This window comes from Rhyacophila brunnea, unplaced genomic scaffold (genome assembly GCF_057557595.1).
Source record: "Rhyacophila brunnea isolate RB1 unplaced genomic scaffold, BYU_Rbru_1.0 scaffold_6, whole genome shotgun sequence".
NCBI classification, from domain to species: Eukaryota; Metazoa; Arthropoda; class Insecta; order Trichoptera; family Rhyacophilidae; genus Rhyacophila; species Rhyacophila brunnea.
In genome coordinates this window covers 8,791,944-8,816,328 of record NW_028233276.1, presented here as the reverse complement: position 1 = coordinate 8,816,328, position 24,385 = coordinate 8,791,944, and the positions used below count along the sequence as shown (strand labels likewise).

The following is a 24,385-nucleotide window of genomic DNA, read 5'->3' as shown; positions in this document are numbered from 1 at the left end:
CTCTGCCATTCTGGGCAGTGTTGACATATTGTGTATCCCTGATAACTATCTTAGAAATAGAGAGCATCAGTTGTTTATTCTCCCAAGGTGCAGAACCAACCTGCCACTAGTAATGCCAATTGGGAGGGCGATAACTATGTTCAACGAAATTGCTTCGGGTGTTGCTTAGGGCAATTATTATTTTTATTGTTATTATTAAGTCAGCTAGGTACTCGGTAGCCGTGGTGTTTCCATCCTGGCAACCCATTCTTTAATAAATGAATGGCGGGGCCAATTTTCCGCCTTCAAAACCAACGTGCTTAGCTTAGTAGGGATCCCTACCTTAAATGAAGCGTAATCACTCTTTGACTTCAGTTTAACTATTGTGAAATCAGCAGTACAATTAGTAATTTTTTTAATATGGTCGTTCATGTCTGCAACTGTGGTGTCTCGATGAAAGGGGTAGAAGTGGTAATTTTTAACCACCTCCGCCCCCCTCACCGCCCCACCAAATCTACCACGAATCGCAATAGCTGCCCTCTTCCTCTTCACTACCGTTGACCATTCTTCAACGGTAGTGGAGTTTCTAAGAGATATTTCATTTCCTGATACCGGTGTCCCCTCCGATTTCTGAGACGTCCTCCTTTGCACGAGTTGCGTCTTTTAAATCTCCGGCATTTTTTTGGGATCTTGTTATTATAGTTGTTGCACGGGTCTTCGAGTGTTTTTGAGTTGTTAGTGGGTGTTGATATGTTCCACTTGCGTGAGGGTGAGTTAAGGTGGACGCTATTTTATAAATTCTTAAAATAGGGACTCAAGCCAACTCCGTGTACTTCTTTGAACTTCTACATATGTATAATTGTATTTTCACTGCTTCTGTATGTTTATATTATGTTCTCTTTTTATATTTTCATCTTTATTACTTTTTTTCTTTATAATTATGTTTCATGTCATGTTGAGAACGTCTTAAACTTATAATTTGTAGAGTCAACAATATGCTAAAAAAAATATTTAATTAAAAATAAATTGAATTGAAATTGAAATTACCCGGTGTCAATCTAGCCCGTCTCCTAGTGAGGTTTTTTTATCAAATTTATTTTACAGCCATTTTTTCAACTTATGCTCCATGATCTGTAGACGAATTCACGCTAAAGAAATAATAAACGAATTTCCCACATGCGTAATTTAAAATCGCGACCTCCGGTTTCGAAAAAGTAGATTCTGCTACTCAACCATTTCGAGCAGACAGATGATTCACAATAGAGATCTATGTTTTTTGAAGCAGATATTCTGTCATTCGAAATTGACTTTTACAAATTATTTGCAAGGTCGAATAAATTTATTTCTTATATTATTTTATGATTTAAAGTTTCTGAGAAGTTACTTGTATTCAATCATACTGATAAGTCATAGAGAGGAATATGTTTTATAAATGAAGCGTCGGTTTTCAATTCAATATTATTTGTGGTAAATAACATTTTTGTGTGTCAAACGCAACTGGGTAACTTTTACGTTAGTTTCTTTTTCTATTGTATTATATTTTTACGTTACTTATGACAATATCTTAATAATAAATAAACTATTCATTAAATTACAAAACTAGTTTAAATTATTAGTAATTGCAAATACGCTGAGACTAAAATTTGGAGAAATTTAATACTGACTCTAATTAAGAGAAGTATATTATTAATTTGTAAAAAAAACAAAGCCAGTTGTCTATAATATTAACATAATTTTTCCTATTCGATTTCTGAGAAGTTTTCCAATTATGTTCATAAGTTGATACACTATAATGTTTGAAATAACTAAAAGCAACATTAAATTGGATATAATATCTACATTTTCTTTGTATCATTTTAAATAATCGGCATTTGTCATATTGCTTTGTATATAATATACAAATAAAATGCAACACAATATGTCATGCTCTAGAAAGAACTCATTATGTCATATTGTGTGAAAATATACGTCATAAGAAGAGTACAAATACGTACAAAATGATAATATATTTTTTATTATATTAAATTATATGGTTGTTTTTTTATAGACTATAGCTTAAATAATTAAATTAATATGGTTTCCAAGCTAATAGCTATTATTTTTGAATCCGGAGCGCACAGGAGCGGTGTTCCGGATCGTAAAATTGGCAACATTGTCGCTCCGTCTCGTGGGACAAATAATTTTGCCGTTTGAGCTAGAATGGTCATAATTATAACAAAAAATCTAACACACATATTTAAAAAAAAAATCACATAAGATTACATATTTATGTTAATATTTTCAGAAAATTAAAGAGCGCTTCGGTTCGTAAAATTTACCGTTTCGAGCGCTGAGAAAGTTTAATATTTAGCATAGATAAGTCGTTTATTGTTGTCATTTTGATAATGATGTTCAAACTGAAATAGCCATCGACTATAAAAACAATTTGTAGAATTTAATATAATTTTTATTATTATCAAGTAAGTGCCTGCATACTCAATTAATATGTGCATTTTCTATGATAGGTTTTATTATTTATTAAGTTACCAGTTTTTAAAAATATACGCCTGAGATGTGTCCAAAATTATTAAAATGAATAAAAGTTTTGGATTTCAGACTCTGAGTGTTTTATAATATTATTATGTATTGGTTAAAAATTAAAAACTGATATACAGCATAATGAAAATGTCATTCCATGCATTTAAATTAAATTAGGAAAGCGACAAGCATGCAACATCTATTCTCAGTCTCAATCTCACCGATGGATGCGGCTCCTGGCCACCCTTGGCCGTTCCGGGGGACGGTTGTCCAGGCTGGCCCCTCCTGTTGCCCGCGGGGGTCGATGCGCCCCCCGCGGCTCCCCCTCCAGCGCCGCCACCTCCAGCGCCCCCTGACGCCCCACCCGCTCCAGGGCTTTTAGCTTGAGGTGAACTCCCGGTTGTCCTATTGACAAAAAAGAGAACAGTCAATTGAGCACGCTTACACTGAACTACCCGTATTGGGTTGATTCTGTTCAGTCCAACAATATTGTTGAACAAACCAAATCTAAAATTAATTCAAATTTTAATTTGTAAGTATTTGACAAATAAAATCATACCTACGTATATAGTCAAATTGGATAACTTTGCCCTATCAGTCGAAGATTGGTCCACTACAAAAAATGGTTTCCAATATTACTGTTATAATATAATATGGTCATACCTAATATTGATATTTGTAGAACAAAAATGTTGAGTAATTCTTTGGTGACATAAATATCAATTATAATATTTGTTGGATGGTAGAATTTGTGAAATAAACACAAAACTTATATCAACATTATTTTCAATTTGTTAGCTATACATAAAATTCATAAAAGAAATGATTTTTATTTCCCCCCCCCTTAATTATATACAAATTACATGAAACTATAAATCAACGTTGTAAATACCTTAAAATCTCCGAAAGATTAGTAATTATTATGAATAATTAATTGTATCAAGGGACAAAGTTACATAATGTGGAATACTAACTTTGGTTCACATTATATAATCTATTTTATTTTAATATAGGTAGCAAAAAAAATTCAAACGTATTTTGAAATGAATCATAAGATTCTATATTAAATAATAATATGACACATATTATAAAATACAAAAAAAATCTTGGAACTGCGTCAAAGTTACCCGTAGTGACTTTAACAATATAATACAACTGTTTTATATTACATTATTCTACTACGTTTGGTCATACGAAGATCATAAGATGTGGGGGTGGAGCGGGGCGTATTGAAGATTGTATTAAGGGGGGACATGCTCAGCGTAGGTCAAAATAGAGCTTTTATTGCATTTTCAAAGCATGATCTTGGACATTCCTTAAACGTTGTAGATAATCTATTTATATAATTTTGAAGCCTTATTATCCTCTATATTTATTTTAAACATTTGATGACTGCATAAAGTATTTTTATTGCATAAAATAGTATTCTTTTAAACCTCTCGCTCTAATGTTTTAGAATATTGTCATATTTCACTACATGCATGTGCAGTAGTGTTAAGATTTTTTACATTTATTAATTTTTAAACGCATTAATAAAACCATAAGTATAATTTATGTCGACATTATTATAGTGAAATATTTACGATAAAATTATATTGATAATCTCTGTGATCCCAAATTTGACAAGAATTAGGCATTTTATTATTCAAAAAATGGGCAAGATTAACACGTTTGAAGATAATTCTAAAGATACTGTTTATAAGCTATGTATTTGACCACTCAAGTGTGATAAACATTCTACGAATAATGATTGCTTTATAATAATTATTGACCAAAGAATAAGGTAGTGTTTTTTTTTTAAATACGCCATTTCTTTTGGCATTCCCCAGTGGTTAAGCTACAACATATAGCCGTAGCCATAAAATGACAAACTATAATTTAAGTAGGGTGTGTGCGTGTTTGAACATGTACCTAACCGAATTTTTTTAAACGGTTTGGGATCACAGAGATTATCAATATAATCTTTTATCGTAAATATTTCACTATAATAATGTCGACATAACGTATACTAATGGTTTTATAAATGCGTTTAAAAATTGATAATTGTAAAAAATCTTAACACCACTGCACATTAATGTACTGAAATATGACTATATTCTAAAACATTAGAGCGAGAGGTTTAAAAGAATACTATTTTATGTAATAAAAATATTTTATGCAGTTATCAGATGTTTAAAATAAATATAAAGGATAATAAGGCTTCAAAATTATATGAACAGATTATCTACATCAATTAAGGAATGTCCAGGATCATGCTATGAAAATACAATAAAAGCTCCATTTTGACTTATGCTGAGCACGTCCGCCCTTTACAGAAATTTATTTTTACGAGAAATGGATATAAGCCACTCGCTCAATCTATTAGGCCCATAATATGAGCCTAAAAACACATGCTTACAAACACACGCGTGAAATTGTTAGATCCGGGACTCGAACTGGATACCCATGATATTATAAGCCGAAATGTTACCGCTTGGCCTACGTGAATCGTTAATTTCTTTTTATTGTATTATTCTACTATAAAATAAATAAATTGTCTTCGCGATATAAAAAAATATATCACGTAATATTTTTTTACCGTTTGTATGAATTTACTTATTAAATTTGTTGCAATATTTAGATAATTACTTATACAACGAATTTTTGATCATAAATAATTTAAAAACACCTATGAGGAATATAATATTATAACCACTAGAAAAAACACCCAGCGGGTTTGAACCCGCGGCCCCTGGAATTCACGCCCATGTACGCTTACCGCTACGCTATGTGTGTCCTATCTAATTATAATGAAATTACCTAACGGTTATAACAATAATCTTTGACTATATTTTTAAAAGATTCAATATGTAAAAATATAAACACATTCAATATACAAACAATACTTACTCGAGTTGAGCTCTGTGTGTGTTCAATCGATATTGATTAAAGACGAGCAGTTGATCATTGGTTGCAAGATGGAAGATTCACATGAAAAAAAAGAGAAAAAGTCAATTAGTTTCAAGTTAAATAGTCGTGCCTTGCTGTAAAATAATATAAATATAATACACATAGCATCAATAAATTAATAAACCATAAAATGAAAATATAACCCAATGGTATTAGTTTTTATAATGTATACATCTAAAGTTGTGAGTTTGGTTTAGTTAGGTACGCGAATACGATTATATTACAACATTAACTTAGCTTATATTTTCGATTCAAAGAATAATAATTAATGTTAGATGGCTTAAAAACATATTTTAACTTTCTGAATTCTTAGTTTGTATTGTATGTATATATTTAATAGTTATTTTAGTATACCTGTTTTATCTATATTTAAATAAACATCATCCGTTTTGGATATCATTCGCCTGGTCTGATGAATAGCCGTCAGAAATTGCTTATATTATTCTTTATCGTTTCAGGAAGTCGTTATTCATACTGCACCATGATTAATCAAACTATTGTAGCCATCTATTATGATTTTGATATTAAATTTTCATATAATATTTACCAAATTTCATAGATATCTAAGATCGTGATTTATCGAAACTATGAAGTATAGATTTATTTAAATTTATTCAAAGATATTGCTAAACGAAATAGTTTATAGCACATTACATTTTAGTACCCAACCAGTAACCACGATACTGTCACATTATTATTTATTATAATTATATTCATGGTAGAGTTTTTTTATGATAATAGAATAATGTATCATATCTCGTATTAAGTAAAATATTATGTAATAATTATATTCATTATTACTACCAATTTTTCCTGTGAACTCTATATTATAATAGGTCGTATTATTATGCTAAGATGCTTGTACAAACATTGGTGTTCTGCATATTTTTATACGGTATCGAGTCATGAACCCTGAAGGCAATGGAGCGGAAGGAAATTAATGCCCTCGAGATGTAGTGTTGATGCTGATTGCTTCGTATTTCTTAGATAGAGCACATTATGAACCAGTCAATCAACTAGAGACTGCTTATAAAGGAACGGCTTTCGAAAATATGTCTGAGACGCATTCTGCAGTTTTTGGACATATTGTCCGGCGCGGACCGGACAGTCTGGAGAAACTGGTGGTTTTGGGTATCCTGTGTAGTGTAGGCGATGCAAAAGATGAGCATCGGCATGCTGAAGCGACCAAGTGGAGGAGCTGATTGGGGGGGTACCATGCCCTGAGAGAAGTGGAAGATCGAGAGTCTTGGTCGCTCAAAGGATGACAAAATTCAAAGGTGTATGACCAAGAAGATTGTGCTAAGAAATTTTGAAGTATGTACATATTTCATTCGTAAATACTAGTATTATTGATTGGTCAATGTTCAATTTCTACGTATAACGTGTTATGTACAGATAAGGGGATCAGCTAGGCTCTAACGGTATTAGACTTTTGCGTACAAACATATTTTGTTCATATTACTCCACGCGTACTTTAATTATAGCAGTAAACGATTCATTGTTTGAAAAGTAAGAAATATTCACACACAATAAAATGTCATAAAATTGAAATACTAGAAATGGCCAAAATGGCGGCTATTTTATGCTATTATAACCGTCTAACTAAAGCATTTAAAATTTCATTAATCACTCGCTATACGCTTACAAAAAATGTCGTTTATAAAGCTATAATGAAGCCAAACAGTATTCTCAGGGCTCGCAATGGACCGGAACGCACCGGAGCGCCGTTCCGGGTCGTAAAATCGTTAACATTGTCGTTCCGTCTCATGGAAAAAATATTTTTACCATTTGGCCTAGAATGGCCATAATATAACAAAAAAATCACACTTATTTTTTATAAAACACATAAAATTAGATAACTATGTTAACATTTTTATAAAATTACCAAGCGCTCCGGTTCGTAAAATTCTCCATTTCGAGTGGTGAGTATTCTATAAAAAAAATCTTACGTGTTCATGATGCTAAGATGAACTACTGCAGGAAAGCAATAAAAATTCCAAAAAAAGAAGAAAGACAAAGAAGAGTACCTACACGAAGGCCAAAAAAATGCTTAAGAGAATATTTGTGATTTAGACATAGCTTCAACCACGGCGATTTTTATTGGCATAATCCTGTATTAATAGATGTATCTTGACCAATTCACAAAGAGGTTTTATAATAGATTATTTTTTCCGAGAAATATAATATGTTGGTTGGCATGCTCTGGATCCAAACACATTATGAAAAACAATGTGTTAATTTATCAGACCCGTGATTCGAGATCAAAACCCACAACATCATAAGTAGGACACGTTACTATTTTATTAGATAGAAATTAATGAAATGACATAATATAGTAAATAAGTACTTAAAAAAGAAAATTCGGTACAAATCGGTTATGGGGAATTCAGCGGCAAACACATTTTGAAAATAGCCGATATACTGGATTATTTTTTGTTAGGTTGGGTTAGCTTAGGCTAGGTTAAGTTAGGTTAGGTTAGGTTTTAATTCTTGAATTCCTGAATTTTGCCAACATCGGCTATGACAATTAGTGCGGTTCCCGCCTGGCTTACCTATAACCGACGTGTACTGAAAATACTTAAAAACAAAATGTTGAAAAAAAAAGTGGAGGTACCTAACTCCGACTTTGGAACTTAAACTCTCAATTATTATAACTAACTGCTATTGCGTGAACATTGTTTACTCACTGATAATAACAGGTGTCAGAAAATTTGGCTTTGTCAGTGTGTTGTAAAAAAATAATTGAAAAATATTCATACGAGTCATAAAGTCTAAATGAAATTTTTATTATGTTTTAAATATTTTATGTTTATTTTTCATTTATGGAGAAATAATAAATCTTTTGATAAAATGGCTGCAGCAAGAACATTATTATGACATGGGTCCGGCCTCAGGGAAAACGGCATATAAAAAAATGACAGACGGAGGCTTTCATAAAGTTAAAAATGAAGTACTTTAGGTCTTACGTTACGATATGGAGAGATTTTTGGCAACTAAAAACTTTTTATTTTCATAATAAAAAAGATTACAATATGTCCTTATAAGTTATGACTGAAAGTTTTATCTGACATATTATATACTATAAAAAAATCTGTCGGTGTTGACAGATTATGTTTGTCTTGTCGCATATCAAGTGTTATTAATCTGCCAGTAATATCAATATTTATGATCTGCTTTTATCGTTTAACAAACTTTATTTCATCGTTTTATGTCACATTAATTTAAATTAATATCCCGATATAATTTAATATAAACCATTTTTTATTGGCTCTACAATCTGACGATGATATTAACTGCCTTACAAAGGAGGTTTTGTTACATATTGTTTTGTTGTTTTTATTTAATAAAACGCAATTTTTATATAGTACTTATTCCACTTTTAATCAAAAGATTAGGACCGGTTTTGTCCGCCTCAGAGAATGTCCCTCTGAGACAGACGAAACCGGCCCCAATCTCTTGATTAAAAGTGGAATAAGTACTACATAAAAAATGCGTTTTATTAAATAAAAACAACAATACAATGCAGTTCCACCATGAATTGACAATTAACAAAATAAAAGAAACATATTGTTTTTATGAGAACTTGCTTAACCTACAAGATTGAAATTTATTTATTTTGCATATAATGAACATAACAAATTATAAATTTAAAAAGCGTTCACGACATGAGACAAAATAAGTGGTAACATGTTTTTAAGTAAAAATACAGTGCAATTTGAGTTAATAATACAATAATTAATAACATAAGAAATGAAATAAAATAACAAAAATAAAAGTATAGCACAGAGAATGAACTATGTTGATAGACCCTATCTTAAAAACTTTAAATTTACCCTCACGTAAGTGGAATATATCAATATCCGAAGCGATTTTTGTAAACATAGTTATTGCCCTCTTAATTGGCATTACTAATGGCAGGTTAGTTCTGCACCTTGGGAGAACGGCAGAGTTTCCAGTTACGCCGCGTATAAGTCGGAAAAAATATGTAGCTAAATAAAGATCCCTTCTAAATTTTAAGCTACAGTATGTAAGCATACCTAAAAGAAAGTCAGTCGGATAGAGCCACGGATAATATCAATACAGCTTAAAGTAAAGGAGTCTCAAAATTTTCTACTGGACCCTATCCACCATAAGGCCGTACTTCAACTGATGCGGGGCTCAAACAAAAACCCACTCTAAAGTCTGCTTCTAACTAAGGAGTTATAGAGTAACATCGCAAAAGACCAGGGAAGTACGCAAGACAAAGCCCAACATTTTTTAGCGCCTTTAAGATCTATACTTTGAGTTAAAACACATAAAAAAACAACCTGATATACATTTACCACACCCGGTATTTCGATTTAAATTTCACAACTACATAACCAAACAAATTACTTCTCATTCACCACAAGTGGGTCGTTTCCTTTACTTGATTTCCAAATTCCTCCCTTTCCGGTCTAATTTAAAATCTCCCTTAATTAGTTTCAATATTCATCATTTCTTTACCGCAAATTACTAATTATATAATCGTCGATAGACAATATTATATTCATTATTCAATATAGATAATATTAATTTCATCGTAACTTCAGTTATTACGATATCTACATAGTATTAATAGGATATGTAACATAATATTATATAGTTAATCGTTAGGCATATAAAAATAATAACGACGTTTGAAATTTTGTAGCAGTGACTACGATGTTCTGAGCATATTAACATTATTATGTCAGATAAGCAAGTGAGTAACTACCCTTAAGTAGGTAAGGCAGGGGTAGGCCTAAGAAGAAGCGGACTGACTACATCGAAGAAGGCTGGATTAGAGGTAGGAAGGTCTGAGAAGAACAATATGTTAAATCTTGCCCTGGGAGAAATGTAAATAGGCTCATATTTAGATAAACACTTCTGTTTTTACCAGCTGCTCGTGCGAGATGATATATGTATGTCATAATATATTATAATATATATGTATGCCTTCTTCTGTGTAAAACAAAAGACTTTGTAAATGTTATTTTAAGTATATGTGCCGCTTATAAAGAAATACATAATATATTTAGTAGTGGTGCTTTAGATATTTACACTATTAATAAATAGTTGTTTAAAAGTAAAAATCAATTTGAGGTCGAACGTATTAAATAAATACTATAATCTCGAGAATTTTGAGCAATTTTAATTTAATTTATAATTGCATGTATTAAGTTTCGTACTTTTATGATTCAGATAAAAATAGATCAATTAAAAGTTATTAAATTTAATTGAGAATAACTCATTAAAACGACAAGTAATTCTTACGTCAGTATTTTTTCATTTGAAGTGAAAAAAGAAAAATTTAATTTAATATTCTACATAATTATATGATATTATCTTTAATATTTTATAATAAGGCATATTATAATACACTTTGATGCCATAGCTATATTATAAAATTATAGATATAGTATGGAGTATTTGAAATGTTACAGCTGACAATTTGATACATAAAACTTGAATGTTGTTATCTGCCAATAATAGTGGAGGAAGTACACTTCTTCGCGCTATTTAATAACGACCATCATGAGTTTGTTTCATTTAAAAAAAACACCGTATATAAAATATTGACAATTGGAATTTGTTGAAAATGTACCGCTAAGTCACTGTTAGTATTTCCCATAATAATACAGATACTTTGGAAAGAACACAAAATATTAAAAAAATATTATTCACGTGGAGTCTTCTCATTTAGATCACAAATATATCACTGAACTAATAAATAATATTATCAATTCCGTTTCAGCCAATAATTTTATTTATATATAAATTTACTTTAGAGAAGGGTGTGATCGTACAACTAGTTTAATATGGGGTTAGAATTTTACGTCGCTTAAGGTGACGCATCAGTGAAACGCCATATAATTTCCAACTGTAGGCGCGACGAAATTTTGGACTCGCTGCCATTCACTGAGAGAATCTCGAGCCAGAAGCACGTCACTTTGCTGCGTGATGGCGACGGGTCAATTAATTCTAAAATCGTGTAAAGATGACTAAAAACGTTACCCATTTACTTTAAAAAGAAAACATGTCAATGAATATATTATTATTGTTACTAATAGAACATACGTTAAAGTGCCCACCACCACCCGTCATATATGCACAACCGTGGATATGCACGGCCGCTTTCTATGACGCTTTAAACGTGTCTGAAAGAAGTGATTTTAAGTGCTCATTCCGTCCCGAGACGGAGCCGCACGGGACTGATGCTGCAACCATGCACCGTAGTGCTGAAAGAAGAAAGTTAAGAAAGAAAATGTTTGTTTTTGGACTGGCTCTGCTGTCCGCTGACGTTAAGCGCTTTGTGTACCCGCATACTGAGTGTCACGAATTGAAATGGATGAGTCTACAGAAGAGTCGGGACTATCCCGCTCCCCATACGACGCTGCAAATTTCTCAAATGCCGCAAAGTTGGCCTCGGTTGCTACCAGATCTCCATGACCAATTGGGCCCGTGTGAGGACGGACCCTGGCAAACAGCTCCGCTCGTTCGAATTCCATAAGCGGGCAATCCCAGAGGATGTGTTCAACATCTTGGTGGTCATGCCCGCAGGTACAACCCGGCCCATCTACTATCAAGCCAAACTCGTGGAGTCTGGCGGCGAAGTTGCCATGGCCGGTGAGGAACTGGCTAATCCAGTGCGAAGGTTGGAGTCTTCTAGTTTGGTGCCTGCAGAATACGTCTGGAAAAAAAACGGTAAGTGTGCCGCCCCTTGGGGGAGGCGGTCCACCTCGCCTGCCATGCCGCAAATGCGGTCTTGTACACAATGTCACTTACAGTCTTCCTGTAAGGAGCGTCCTCGGATCTCTGCGGTGGTGTCAGATGGACACCGGCGAGTATTGTGCTGATCCCCCTCAAGAGGAGGGTGATCGATCCTCTGACTTGGACGTGCAGATCGAGGGGTAGCACCCCCGCGAGTACGGCAAGCGCGTCAGTAGAAGTTGTGCGGTAGGCTTTGGTAAGCGAGATCAGCGCAAGTCGCTGCCCGCTTAATAGTGCGCGTCTCACGAGAGTTAAGGAGTTTACTCGAGAATGCCAAATGCTGGAGGCGTAACCGGCAATTCCCATGAAAATTGCGCCGTATGCAACCTTAAGGGCTCTAGGCATAAGTCCCCAATTGCTGCCCGCCATTCGGGCCATTCTCTGATAGGCCGAATTGGCCTTAGAGACGGCCGTCTTGGCGTGGTGAACGAAAGACAGCTTGTCATCAAGAATTACTCCCAGATACGTAACCCTTTCGGAGAAACGCACTGAGGTCTGGCCAAAACGAACCGTGGGCGGCCGTCGAGTTATGTTGACCCGAGAACTACCCCTGAGGAGGACAGCTTCCGTTTTGCTCGGGGCAAAAGTCAGCTTGTTCAGCAACCCCCAATTAAGGATTCTGCCCAAGGCGTCCGTGGCTGCACGCTCAAGTACCGGTCGGCTGGTCGCCCCAACAAGCAGGAGCAAGTCGTCGGCGTACGCAACGAGCGTGCAGCCCGGAGGCAGTGGCAGGGACAGAACGTCGTCAAACAGAATGTTCCACAGAAGGGGTCCCAGGACGGAGCCCTGGGGACACCCCATGGTGGTCCTCCTGTGAATCAGGCTGGGGCCGGAGTCGTAGGTTATCTCCCTATTGCTGAAGTAGCTTTGAACTAAGGCAAAGAGGTCCCCGGGGATCTGTTTCAGCCTAAGCTTTGCCAGAACCAAGGGCCACCACGCTGTATCAAACGCGCCCGCTATGTCGAGAAAAATCCCGGCAACGAGGTCTTTGCCAGAGCTCTCCACAGAATCGATCACAAAGCGAATCGCATCCTCGGTGGACTTTCCGGGTCTAAACCCAAATTGTCTTTGCGAGATTGGACAGTTTTCCGACAGGTGGGACTCAATCCTGCTGTTTATCAATCTTTCCAATATCTTCCCGAAGACGGGAAGGAGCGTAATCGGTCTATACGCTTTCGGGTCACAAGGAGGGCGACTGCCGGCTTTGGGGATCACCGTGAGATGACCCTTTTTCCAGCAGTCGGGGAATATGCCACTACTCATGCATTCTTTGTAGAGTTGCGTGATCTCGTGTGAGGCAAGAGACCACGCCCTTCTCGCTAGCGCGTTATCTATGCAGTCAAGCCCCAGGGCTTTGCCAATCGGGAGGCTGGCAAACAGGATTCCTAGCTCGGACATGGTAGTGGCTGCGGATCGCGGAGTGTTTAAGGGGAGCAGCGCATAGACGCGAAGCTGCTGAAATCGGTCGTTGTCAATGTCGAGCGACTCGTTGTCCTGCGGGATAAGAGCATCCAACAGGACTGTGGCGGACTCTTCAGACTTGTTTATTGGACTGTCCAGTTCACGACGCGTCCGGCAGAACCATTGGATATCAAAGTGACATCAATGTGAGATTCCCCATTGTTGGTAGAGAATGTGGCTGGACCATTAGAGTTATTCAGCACCGTCAGGTCGTGAGTTGCCACGAGTTCCTTGAGGGGCGCCGGATTGTCTTGGCCAGACCGCGGCCCCCGGGGGGCCCACAGCCATGATTGAACGTTGACGTCCGCTCCCACTATAATCTGTTTGCCGCGGCATGCAACCAGAATTTTATCGAGCTGCTCGACGCATTTCAGGATGTTTACGCTGAATTTAAAGTAAGAAGAGACCACCACAATGGAGTTCCCCGATCGGTCGGAGACCTCCGCTACGGCAAAGAGTTCGCTCGACAAGTGGGCAAGGTGTAGCACCACTAGGGTAGGATTCGCAACGAAGATGCAGGCCATGGACCCCAGGCCGTGGTGCATTACCCGACCCCCACTGAAACCCAGGTTGGGGCCGTAGCAGTAAGGCTCCTGCACCAGAACCAAATCGATGTCCATTTCCCGAACCGTCTTGATCAGCTCCGCCGTTATAGCCTTCCCTTTGCCCGCATTTAACTGACCGAACCGAATCATTGAATCGAATAATCCGTTCGGTTCCGCTCCTGTGCCATTGCGTACTTGCGCGCTGGGCAATCAGGGTCGATCGCTGCATGTTGATGCGGCTTCTTGTGCCTGGCGCAGGCCGGGCACTTTCCGGGGGCCTTAATATTAGGGCATTCAGCCCTATCGTGTCTTTCCTCGGTGCAATGGCCGCATGTGGCGCTTCTCGCCGAACAATTCTTTGCCATGTGGCCGTATAAGTGACACCTTGTGCACTTGACGACGCCACAAAAGTCTTTGGTTGGGAAGGATTCCCATCCCATATATATGCGCCCGTCATTGATGAGCGCTTCCCTCACCTTTGCCGGGACCGATATCACCATGTGACATTTTCCGATTCTGGGGCCTGCCCTGTGGCTCAGTTTAACATGGCGGTATGCCTCCGAGGGGAGACCCGTGACCTCTTGGGTGTTGGCCTTAATGGCTTCCTTAAGGTCGTCCTCCGTCGTCTTGACCGGCACGTTGAATACAATTATCCGCGAAACAGAACATAAAATGAACGTATGTTGGATTTATATGAAAAATAATATTTCGTTTGACAGGTGTCATTTGCACTCGCGACCCGCAGTCCGCGCATCGCCTAGCAACGATCTTTTTAGACCGTGCCTCAACTAATGCATGGCCTTAAAATAAAATTCTTGTTTTTTTCGATGAGCTATGAGTTGAGTTGATTAACCATGTATAGCAAAAATTACAAATACTAATAGGTACTATTTTAACTCTGAATACTGAACTCGAATATAATATAAGACTTAGTAATTTATTTTACTTGTGTAATACATTATAACGCACCATCGCAACTAAACTGCCACAATCCAAAAAACGTCAAACAGAGAAAATCAGCTTTCAAGTTTTTACCTTTCGCATTTTTGTACCTACTGTGTTTTTGAAATATGTTTAGATATTGAATGAAGTTTTGACTTGAATTTGATGACTTAGAGATATAAAATTTTCGGTACATATACTATGAACGATAGACAATGAAACGTAGTAATTAACTCAAAACACGTAAATTTGGACTTGTGGCGGTTTAGTTGCGAGGGTGCGATAATTTATTGACAATATTTCCGTAATCCATTACATATCCATAAATACTTTGGTCAATAGTGGAGTATGTCAGTATCTCATGGATTCCCAAATAAGGTTATACTAGACCTTTGTGGGGGCTGGAAGGATTTGGAGGGGTGGAGATGCTAAAAATCTTTGATCGTAAACATGAAAAAAAATCAATAACATGTATCAAAGTACCTACTAAAAGACCTGATAGAAAGCAGATATACCGATACGTAATCATTGATTATAGATAATGGTAAGAAAAATAATATTGCATTTCCGTGATCCTATTTAGGTAAACGTGGATTTAATACAGTTAAAAGTATTTAAAATAAAAAAAACGATTCATGAAAATTTCAGCATACTGTTGACAAATTTATAGCTTAATTTATATATTAAACAAATTTATAGCATACTATAGGAGTCATTCGTTACAATATTTATTAATTGAAAAGGGGACGGTTAGCTAAAAAAAGTTTGAGGAATTATATTCTAAATGGTTATGATCATGTCGTAAGTTTGGAAAATACTGTTGTAAGATATCGAAAACACCCATTATCGTTAAGAAATAATGTTGATTAACTACATAAGTAAACTTAGTATAAGTATTAACCTAAATTAGTACAGCAATAACGATATAATATTTTCTCATATTATATCATACTACAAGATTAATTTAAACAATTTGTTCTATTTGTGATATTCGTTTAAATGATGATTTTCTAAATTAGTAAACGAATGACTTTCAGGGGTTCATACATTAAATACACAATAAGTAAATACATGTGAAAGCCACCTCTAATCATTTGTAATATAATAACCAACTATGTAATGTGATAAGTCGTCTAGATAAATCGTCTAGACTATGTTGGTATTTTGGTGAACAGAGATCATGTAAACACTTAACAGTGACAATAATGGAATATTGTAACCACTAATGGTTATATTCACTATCCAGTTGATCTTGAGAATTTTCAATGTAATTCGTAGGAAATGAGAAAATAAAATTATTGAATTATCAATTAAAATAACAGTGTTATTATGATTAATATATTCCGGAAAATTATGATTAGTAGTCACGCTTGAACAATGCTACCAAATTATCCAAATTTACTTTGAAAATCAATTGTCAATTTTATTCACGTAACCTATAGACCTTGTTTTACGGTAAAATTGCGTTCGGCGATTAGGCTCATTTCTGGTTTAACGGATTTGTTAATAAGCAAAATTGCCGCATATGAAATGAAACTAACGACACTACAGACTTCATTACATCTAAAAAATTCACCGTATGGTGTAATTTACATGCTGGTGGCATCATCAACATCAACAATATTTTAGAAGGGAACATATATATATATATTTTTATGCAACATCCATATTATCAATCATTTAGCAACGATCGAAACCGGCTTCTACAATAGAGTTTTCCAATATGTATGCATTATAATATTTTTGTCTTGTTTTTTTACTAAATTGATTTATCTGTTCTTTGCATTATATTATAAATTTCTTAAATTAAAAATTTGTTATGTATTCAATATGTTTTTTTAATAAATAAAACATCCATAATAAAATTCAAATGTTGCACGCCGAAAATACTATAAGTAGATACTAAATAATTTTGTTGAAAATATTAATTAGAAAATTGGAGAAAGTATGAAAATTAATAAAGATTATTATGGCTTGGAACGATTCGACATCGCCAATCAGACGACGCTAGCTAGATGTCAGGAGATTATACAATTGAACGAATAGCAGGCACCTGGGTGCTGCAGAAAAAAATGAATTATTTTACGATTTGAAACCGAAAATATAGATGTTAGTCCAGTATAATGTATATATGAAAAAGACACATCACTGAGCTGTCATAGTTTTAAATAAGTACATTAAACATTACGATTGGTATATTTTTTATTATCGGGTTAAGCACAAAGATCAAAGAAAATGTTGCAGATAAGGTGACCGCGTTTGTAGTTCAAAATCTTTGGGGTTAATATGAGTGCAGCTACACAACTTACTGTTTCGGGTAGTAGGAGATAAAGCAATGATCGCCTAAAATGCTGGCTGATCTCTGATATGGCATGACACTAGAGGCAAGAGGTAATCAAAATATATGTATATAAACCTCCTTTCATGTTTTGGATAACTACTTCTGGTAGGCCATTACAAATCGGAACAGGGGTACTATAAATCAATCGATTACATTGAAAACTCACTCTTTGTATAGGATTCATCTTTTATATGGAAAGCCGGGAAAATTGTGTATTGAATTTGGTACCATGGCGAATTTCAATATACAAAGCCGCCTGGGAAATTGGATGTTCTATCCCAATATTTGTTATTACCTATTTTGTTGACAAGCCGATATGAAAAAAGCCTTTTTATAAATTTAAGTAGCTTACACAGATGTCTTATCTGCTAACAAAGAGGAAAAAGACTTCATTTCTCTACAATATATAATTTTGTAAATTTTATATACCCTTGATTTATTTTATATATTATATTAGCATATGTACTAAAGATATATTATAATATTAGTAATATCCAAATAGGGTCTTGACGTTACGATGTAAAATATAGTATATATAATTGAAGTTACGATATCATCTAGCACACAACAAAGCATAAAATTTAGTATCCAGTATAATATTTTGATTACTGGATCGAATGTATAGCATACTATAACATTGTTTACTGTCATTTAGTGGTAGAAATACATTATATTAACTCATTTAGCTCCAACCACAGACATTGTTTCGAAAATCAAATAGCCTATCAGAAGGAGCCCCAAAACCGGGTATGCTGAACTTCTTAGTCAACAAAAATACCAACATTATAACACACAACCAAGTCAACAAAGACAAGAACACATAGAAACCACCCCACCCCTCCCACAAAGATCTCATTTATGAACATATTATTATAACAAGAAACAAAAACCGTCTTCCAATACGGCTGGTCACCGAGGAAGATCACGACCAAAACCCTCCAAAGGAAAATACAACCACGCAATACAACAAACTTTGCATCTATCTCAGAGTCCAGTGAGATTTCTTTCTTTGGAGGAGGCCTTCACCCGAAGAGGGGTTCTTACAAACCAAACAACCAAACAAAACAAAACATTATTTAAGTTACAAATACAAAAATATATACTATATAAACATTACATAGCACTGTTTAATATATAAACATTATTTATTAGTACCTATTATCTAAAAAATAAAAATCTTAATATATATATTATGTAGTACACAAAAATATACTTAGATACTATATAAAAAATCATAGATAGATTATAACATATACATCAGATATAAATAGTCAATTCGCTGTCATTTACTTTTTGTCTGTAAGAAATAAAAAGGCTTTTTTATTTTTTATTTTATTTATTTCTCATTTAGTGCTAACACCGCGACTGGTGCATTTAGAGTCGTTGGCCATTAAATAAATATAATTAACGTGTTATTTAAATGTGATAATTAAAAGGTTAGCTGACTATAAAAACAGTTAAATGACTATAAAAGGAAATATTATATAAGTTCAATTCTTTCACAATAATTATTTGAAAAAAATTAACTCCTCGTTCGTCTATTCAAATGTATGTTAATCACTAATTGACATTATTTATTTGAGTGGCCTTCAAAATTACAGTCCACAAAAGCTCAACCAACGCCTTTATAGTTTTCTATAACAATTTAATATAGAAAATAACTAGCGTAGTCATAATAATTTTAACATCACAATTTCAAAAAGTATTGTAAAATAATCTATCAAATCTACGAAAGATATACAAAGTATTATATTACTTTTCTTCATGACTATAGTAAAATTTTAAAGCTTCAAATAAAGCTCATATGGAATATGCTGACAGCGTATTCAATCAATGTTTATCACGGAAAATCCGAAATTGGATACAAAGATGAGATGCATTTAGTGCCTTTGTTAAACCAAAATGCAAATATCAGCACTAAACGCTCGCAAATACGAATTTATGGCGTGCGTTTTACTGACCTGCATACAAAATTACCTTATATTATTATAGTTATACAATATTACTTACGATACAATAACTCGTACACATGTGTGATATAATGGAACTTTATATAATTAGAATAAATAGTAACAGTGTATACTTTTGATAAAGTCTAATGCTGTAGCGTAGGGTGGAATTAGGCTGTAAAGATCCGCCATAAATAGTGCACATTACACTTTGTTAGTCATACGTATTTGTTTTTATTCAACTAAGACTACAAATTAATTACAGATAGTGTTGGTAAGTTCTTACAAATCAACCACCCTAAACTAAACCATAATAGTTTTTGTATACTTTGAGCCATACGACAAAATTTATTATGCACACTTTTTCATTCATACTTATTTGTTTTTGCTGGATTAAGAATACGTATTACACATATTGTGAATTATTTTTTTTAAATTTATTAAGCCCTGCCTAAAGCAAACAATAATATATAAGAAATGTTATTCTATCTATAAAATATATAAAGTTATGTATGATTTAATTGGATAATTTTAGATATTTTATAGATATTATTTTTTGATTATAGCTTCGTTTTTGCAGGGTTTTAATATTGATTTTCAAAGACTTACTAACACCATCTATAATTTATTATATTCCTATTTTAATGAAAACAAATACATATGGCCGACAAAGTTTAGTGTACACTATTTTTAGCGGATTTTAACAGCCTACCTCCACCCTTCACCACTGAGACTCAAATGTCCCATCATCATTATTGGCTGGCGACGATTTCTTACTGGAAGAAGGTGTTATCAGAGCTTCTTTCACTCCTATATTATTATGTTTTGCTAGTATAATGAATATTTTATGTTAAAAGCAAATAGACATCGTGGCATGCCACCTATGATCCCATATGGTTGTGATACGTGGCATTTTACTACAGTCCAATGGTCTTGAAAATATAAGTTTTATGAGATATTGATACAACCGCGATTCAAGCACTCGAGATCATGAGTGACTCACCAATCCTTGATGACGAATAATATAATTTGAACAAACAAACATAGTATTTTTATTATGTAGATATTAGTTAGAAAAGGAAATCAAACAAACATATTTTGACTTTTATGTATAAAGATGTATAAAGAGAAGAAAACATTTTTGTATCCCATAGCTCATATGAATAAAATACACTGTCATCTATGTTTTTATTGTTCAATCCGGAAAAATATGCATTCAAGGTTTTAATATATATTTTTGACCAGAATAAATATTATCACAGTTAACAATATTATACAGTAAAGAAAATTTCTTATTATATACTAGCTGAAGTACCCGGCTTCGCACAGGGTCGCTTCGTGGGTATATTTATCTTAGATATTTAAAAAATAATAAGAGGTAATTATTTTTTTTAAATTAAAATATCTGTGTTATACAATATGGCAATATGAAAATAATTCTAATAGGAGTAAATGTCAAACAAAAGACCACTAAATTAAAATCGAATCCAAAATATGCAAACGTTATTAATATGTAGTAAAAAAATCAAAATTGCATTGAACAAACAAACAATAAACGTTGTATTTTATATAATACTAATTTAGAAACCTTCGCGGGCGTGCGCACAACAACTGGTCAAAATGTCATCACAATCGGATGAATGGCATAAGAACGCATACAAATAGAAGAAGAAAAAGATGATTGTACTAATTCAGAAACCTTTGCGGGCAAGGGCACAACACTTGATCAAAATTTCATTGCAATCGGATGAATGGTATAGGAACGCATACGAATAGAAGGAAAAGATGATTTTCTAATTCAGAAATCTTTGTGGGCATGCGCACGACAACTCACCAAAGTTTCATTGCAATCGGATGAATGGTGTAGGTACGCATTCGAATAGAAGAAGAAGATGATGGTTGTACTAATTCAGAAACCTTCGCAGGCGTGCGCACGACAACTCACCAAAGTTTCATTGCAATCGGATGAATGGTATAGAACGCATACGAATAGAAGAAGAAGAAGATGGTTGTACTAATTCAGAAATCTTTGCGGGCTTGCGCACAACAACTGGTCACAATTTCATCGCAATTGGATGAATGATATAAGAACGCATACGAATAGAAGAAGATAGAAGAGAAGAAAAAGAAGAAGAAAATGGTTGGATCAATTCAGAAACCTTTGCGGGCGTGAACACAACACTTGATCAAATTTTCATTGCAATCGGATGAATGGTATAGGAACGCATACGAACAGAAGGAGAAGAAGATAGTTGTACCAATTTAGAACCCTTTGCGGGTGTGCTCACAACAACTGGTCAAAATTTCATCGCAATCGGATGAATGGTATAAGAACGCATACAAATAGAAGAAGATAGAATAGAAGAAAAAGAAAATAGTTGTGTCAATTCAGAAACCTTTGCGGCGTGAGCACAACACTTGATCAAAATTTCATTGCAATCGGATGAATGCTATAGGAACGCATAGAAATAAAAGAAGATAGAATAGAAGAAGACGATGGTTGTACTAATTCAGAAACCTTCGCGGGTGTTGGCACTATTACTGACGAAAATTTTATTGCAATCGGATGAATGGAATAGGAACGCATACGAATAGAAGAATATAGAATAGAAGAAGAAGAAGAAGAAAAAAATGGTTGTACTAATTCAAAAACCTTTGCGGGTGTTACCACAATAACTAACGAAGGTTTCATCGCAATCGGATGAATGGTATAAGGACCATACGAATAAAAGAAGATAGAATGAAGAAGAAGAAGAAGATGGTTGTACTATTTCAGAAACCTTTGCGGGTGTTAACACAACAACTGACGAAGGTTTCATCGCAATCGGATGACTGGTATAGGAACCATACGAATAAAAGAAGATAGAATGAAGAAGAATAAGAAAATGATGATTTTTCTCATTTAGAAACCTTTATGGGTATGCATACAACCATTTACCAAAATTTCATTGCAATCGGATGAATGGTATAGGAACCATACGAATAACAGAAGATAGAATGGAGAAGAAGAAGATGATGATGATTTTTCTAATTCAGAAACCTTCATGGGTGTACATACAACCACTTACCAAAATTTCATTGCAATCGGATGAATGGTATAGGAGCCATACGAATAAAATAAAATAGAATGAAGAAGATGAAGAAGATGATGATTTTTCTAATTCAGAAACCTTCATGGGTATGCATGCAACCACTTACCAAAATTTCATCGCAATCGGATGAATGGTATAGGAACGCATACGGGACAGACAGACAAACAGACATTCATTTTTATATATTAGTATAGCCTATACTCTTTGTGCAAGTGCAAGCAATAAGTTGACAAAGTTTTATCACAATCGGATGAACGGTATGGCTGCGCATTAAATACGAACAAACAAACACACAAATATTAATTTTTATATATTAGATATAATATTCAAATAATTGGTAAGTGTGTTTACTTAAGGAAACACGCGTGTTTGAACATGTACCGTTTAAAAAAACAAAAAAAATCGGTCAGGTACATCATAATTTTACTCCATTACATCATTTTACTCCCTCCTTCAATTATAGTTTGTCAATTTATGGCTACGGCCGTATGTTGTAGCTTAACCACTGGGAAATGCCAGAAGAAATGGCGTATTTAAAAAAAATACTACCTTATTCTTAGGTCAATAATTATTATAAAGCAATCATTATTCGTAGGATGTTAATCACACTTGAATGGTCAAAATATAGCTTATAATAATTAGTATCTTTAGAATTATCTTCAAATGTGTTAATCTTGCCCATTTTTTGAATAATAAAATGCCTAATTCTTGTAAAATTTGGGATCACAGAGATTATCAATATAATTTTTTATCGTAAATATTTCACTATAATAATGTCGATATAAATTATACTGATGGTTTTATAAATGCGTTTAAAAATTAATAAATGTAAATAATCTTAACACCACTGCACATTTATGTACTGAAATATGACTATATTCTAAAACATTAGAGCGAGAGGTTTAAAAGAATACTATTTTATGTAATAAAAATACTTTATGCAGTCATAAAATATTTAAAATAAATATAACGGATAATAAGGCTTCAAACTTAGATTACAGAAAAATGCTTCAAATTATATAAATAGATTATCTACAACGCTTAAGGATTGTCCAGGATCACGCTTTGAAAATAGAAAAAAGCTCCATTTTGACCCACGCTGAGCACGTCCGCCCTTAAGTTGTATAAAAATCTTAAGTATATTTTTCAAACTAACTAGTCACCTAGATAAATATTTTCACTGTATTTGAGATAGCTGTTGAATATGATTCTACATTTCCTTCTTTAAAAAATGATTAAACTATGTAAGTCAGAAGTTAATGGGAACTATATTAATTTTGTGTTTGACAATAATATTAGTTAACCTTAAAACCACAAATGCATTAAATACATAAAATATTATATCTACAATATTTTTTCACACATATGAACATTATTTAATTGTTCCCAATTAGACAAGCAGAAGTTCTCATTTTTATTTTAAATGATAATAATTATAGCCTAAATGTATGTTAATCAAGGTAAAGTTTAAATTTCATTTCCCCCACAATGAAGAAATCAGAGTTATCTAGTTGTAGTATTGAAGTGATGAACTGATTAGTTATTTTAATCATAATGGTTGGATAAGTACAAAACGTTGTCAATAATATAATATTAAAATGACTCTGTTTTACTGCAATAACAACTTAGAATATTATACTTGATATAGTGTACGTGAATATTATTATCAACACGATCATGTTGTATGTCAAATGGTTCAATCCTTACAAAATATTATCTAAATATACGTTGTTAAACCACTATGCCTTGAGAGAATGAAGACTGTACAGGAAACATTTTGCCTAGTTCTCCCAAAATCGTTAGGGATAATATGAATAGCCAGAACGTGGTTTTCCTTCA

The 24,385-nt window shown here is 34.0% G+C and overlaps 1 protein-coding gene across 1 annotated transcript in view; it reads right to left on the bottom strand.

Annotated features, from left to right (window-relative positions):
- Positions 1-24,385, bottom strand: part of Syt7 (Synaptotagmin 7) — a 767,213-nt gene that overhangs the window by 69,956 nt on the left and 672,872 nt on the right. Inside the window, exons 5-6 of the mRNA XM_085956767.1 lie at positions 5,386-5,397; positions 2,718-2,901 (exon numbers count right to left, since the gene is read on the bottom strand). Of these exons, the coding sequence (XP_085812893.1) occupies positions 2,718-2,901; positions 5,386-5,397 (196 nt within the window). The remainder of the gene's footprint in view (positions 1-2,717; positions 2,902-5,385; positions 5,398-24,385) is intronic.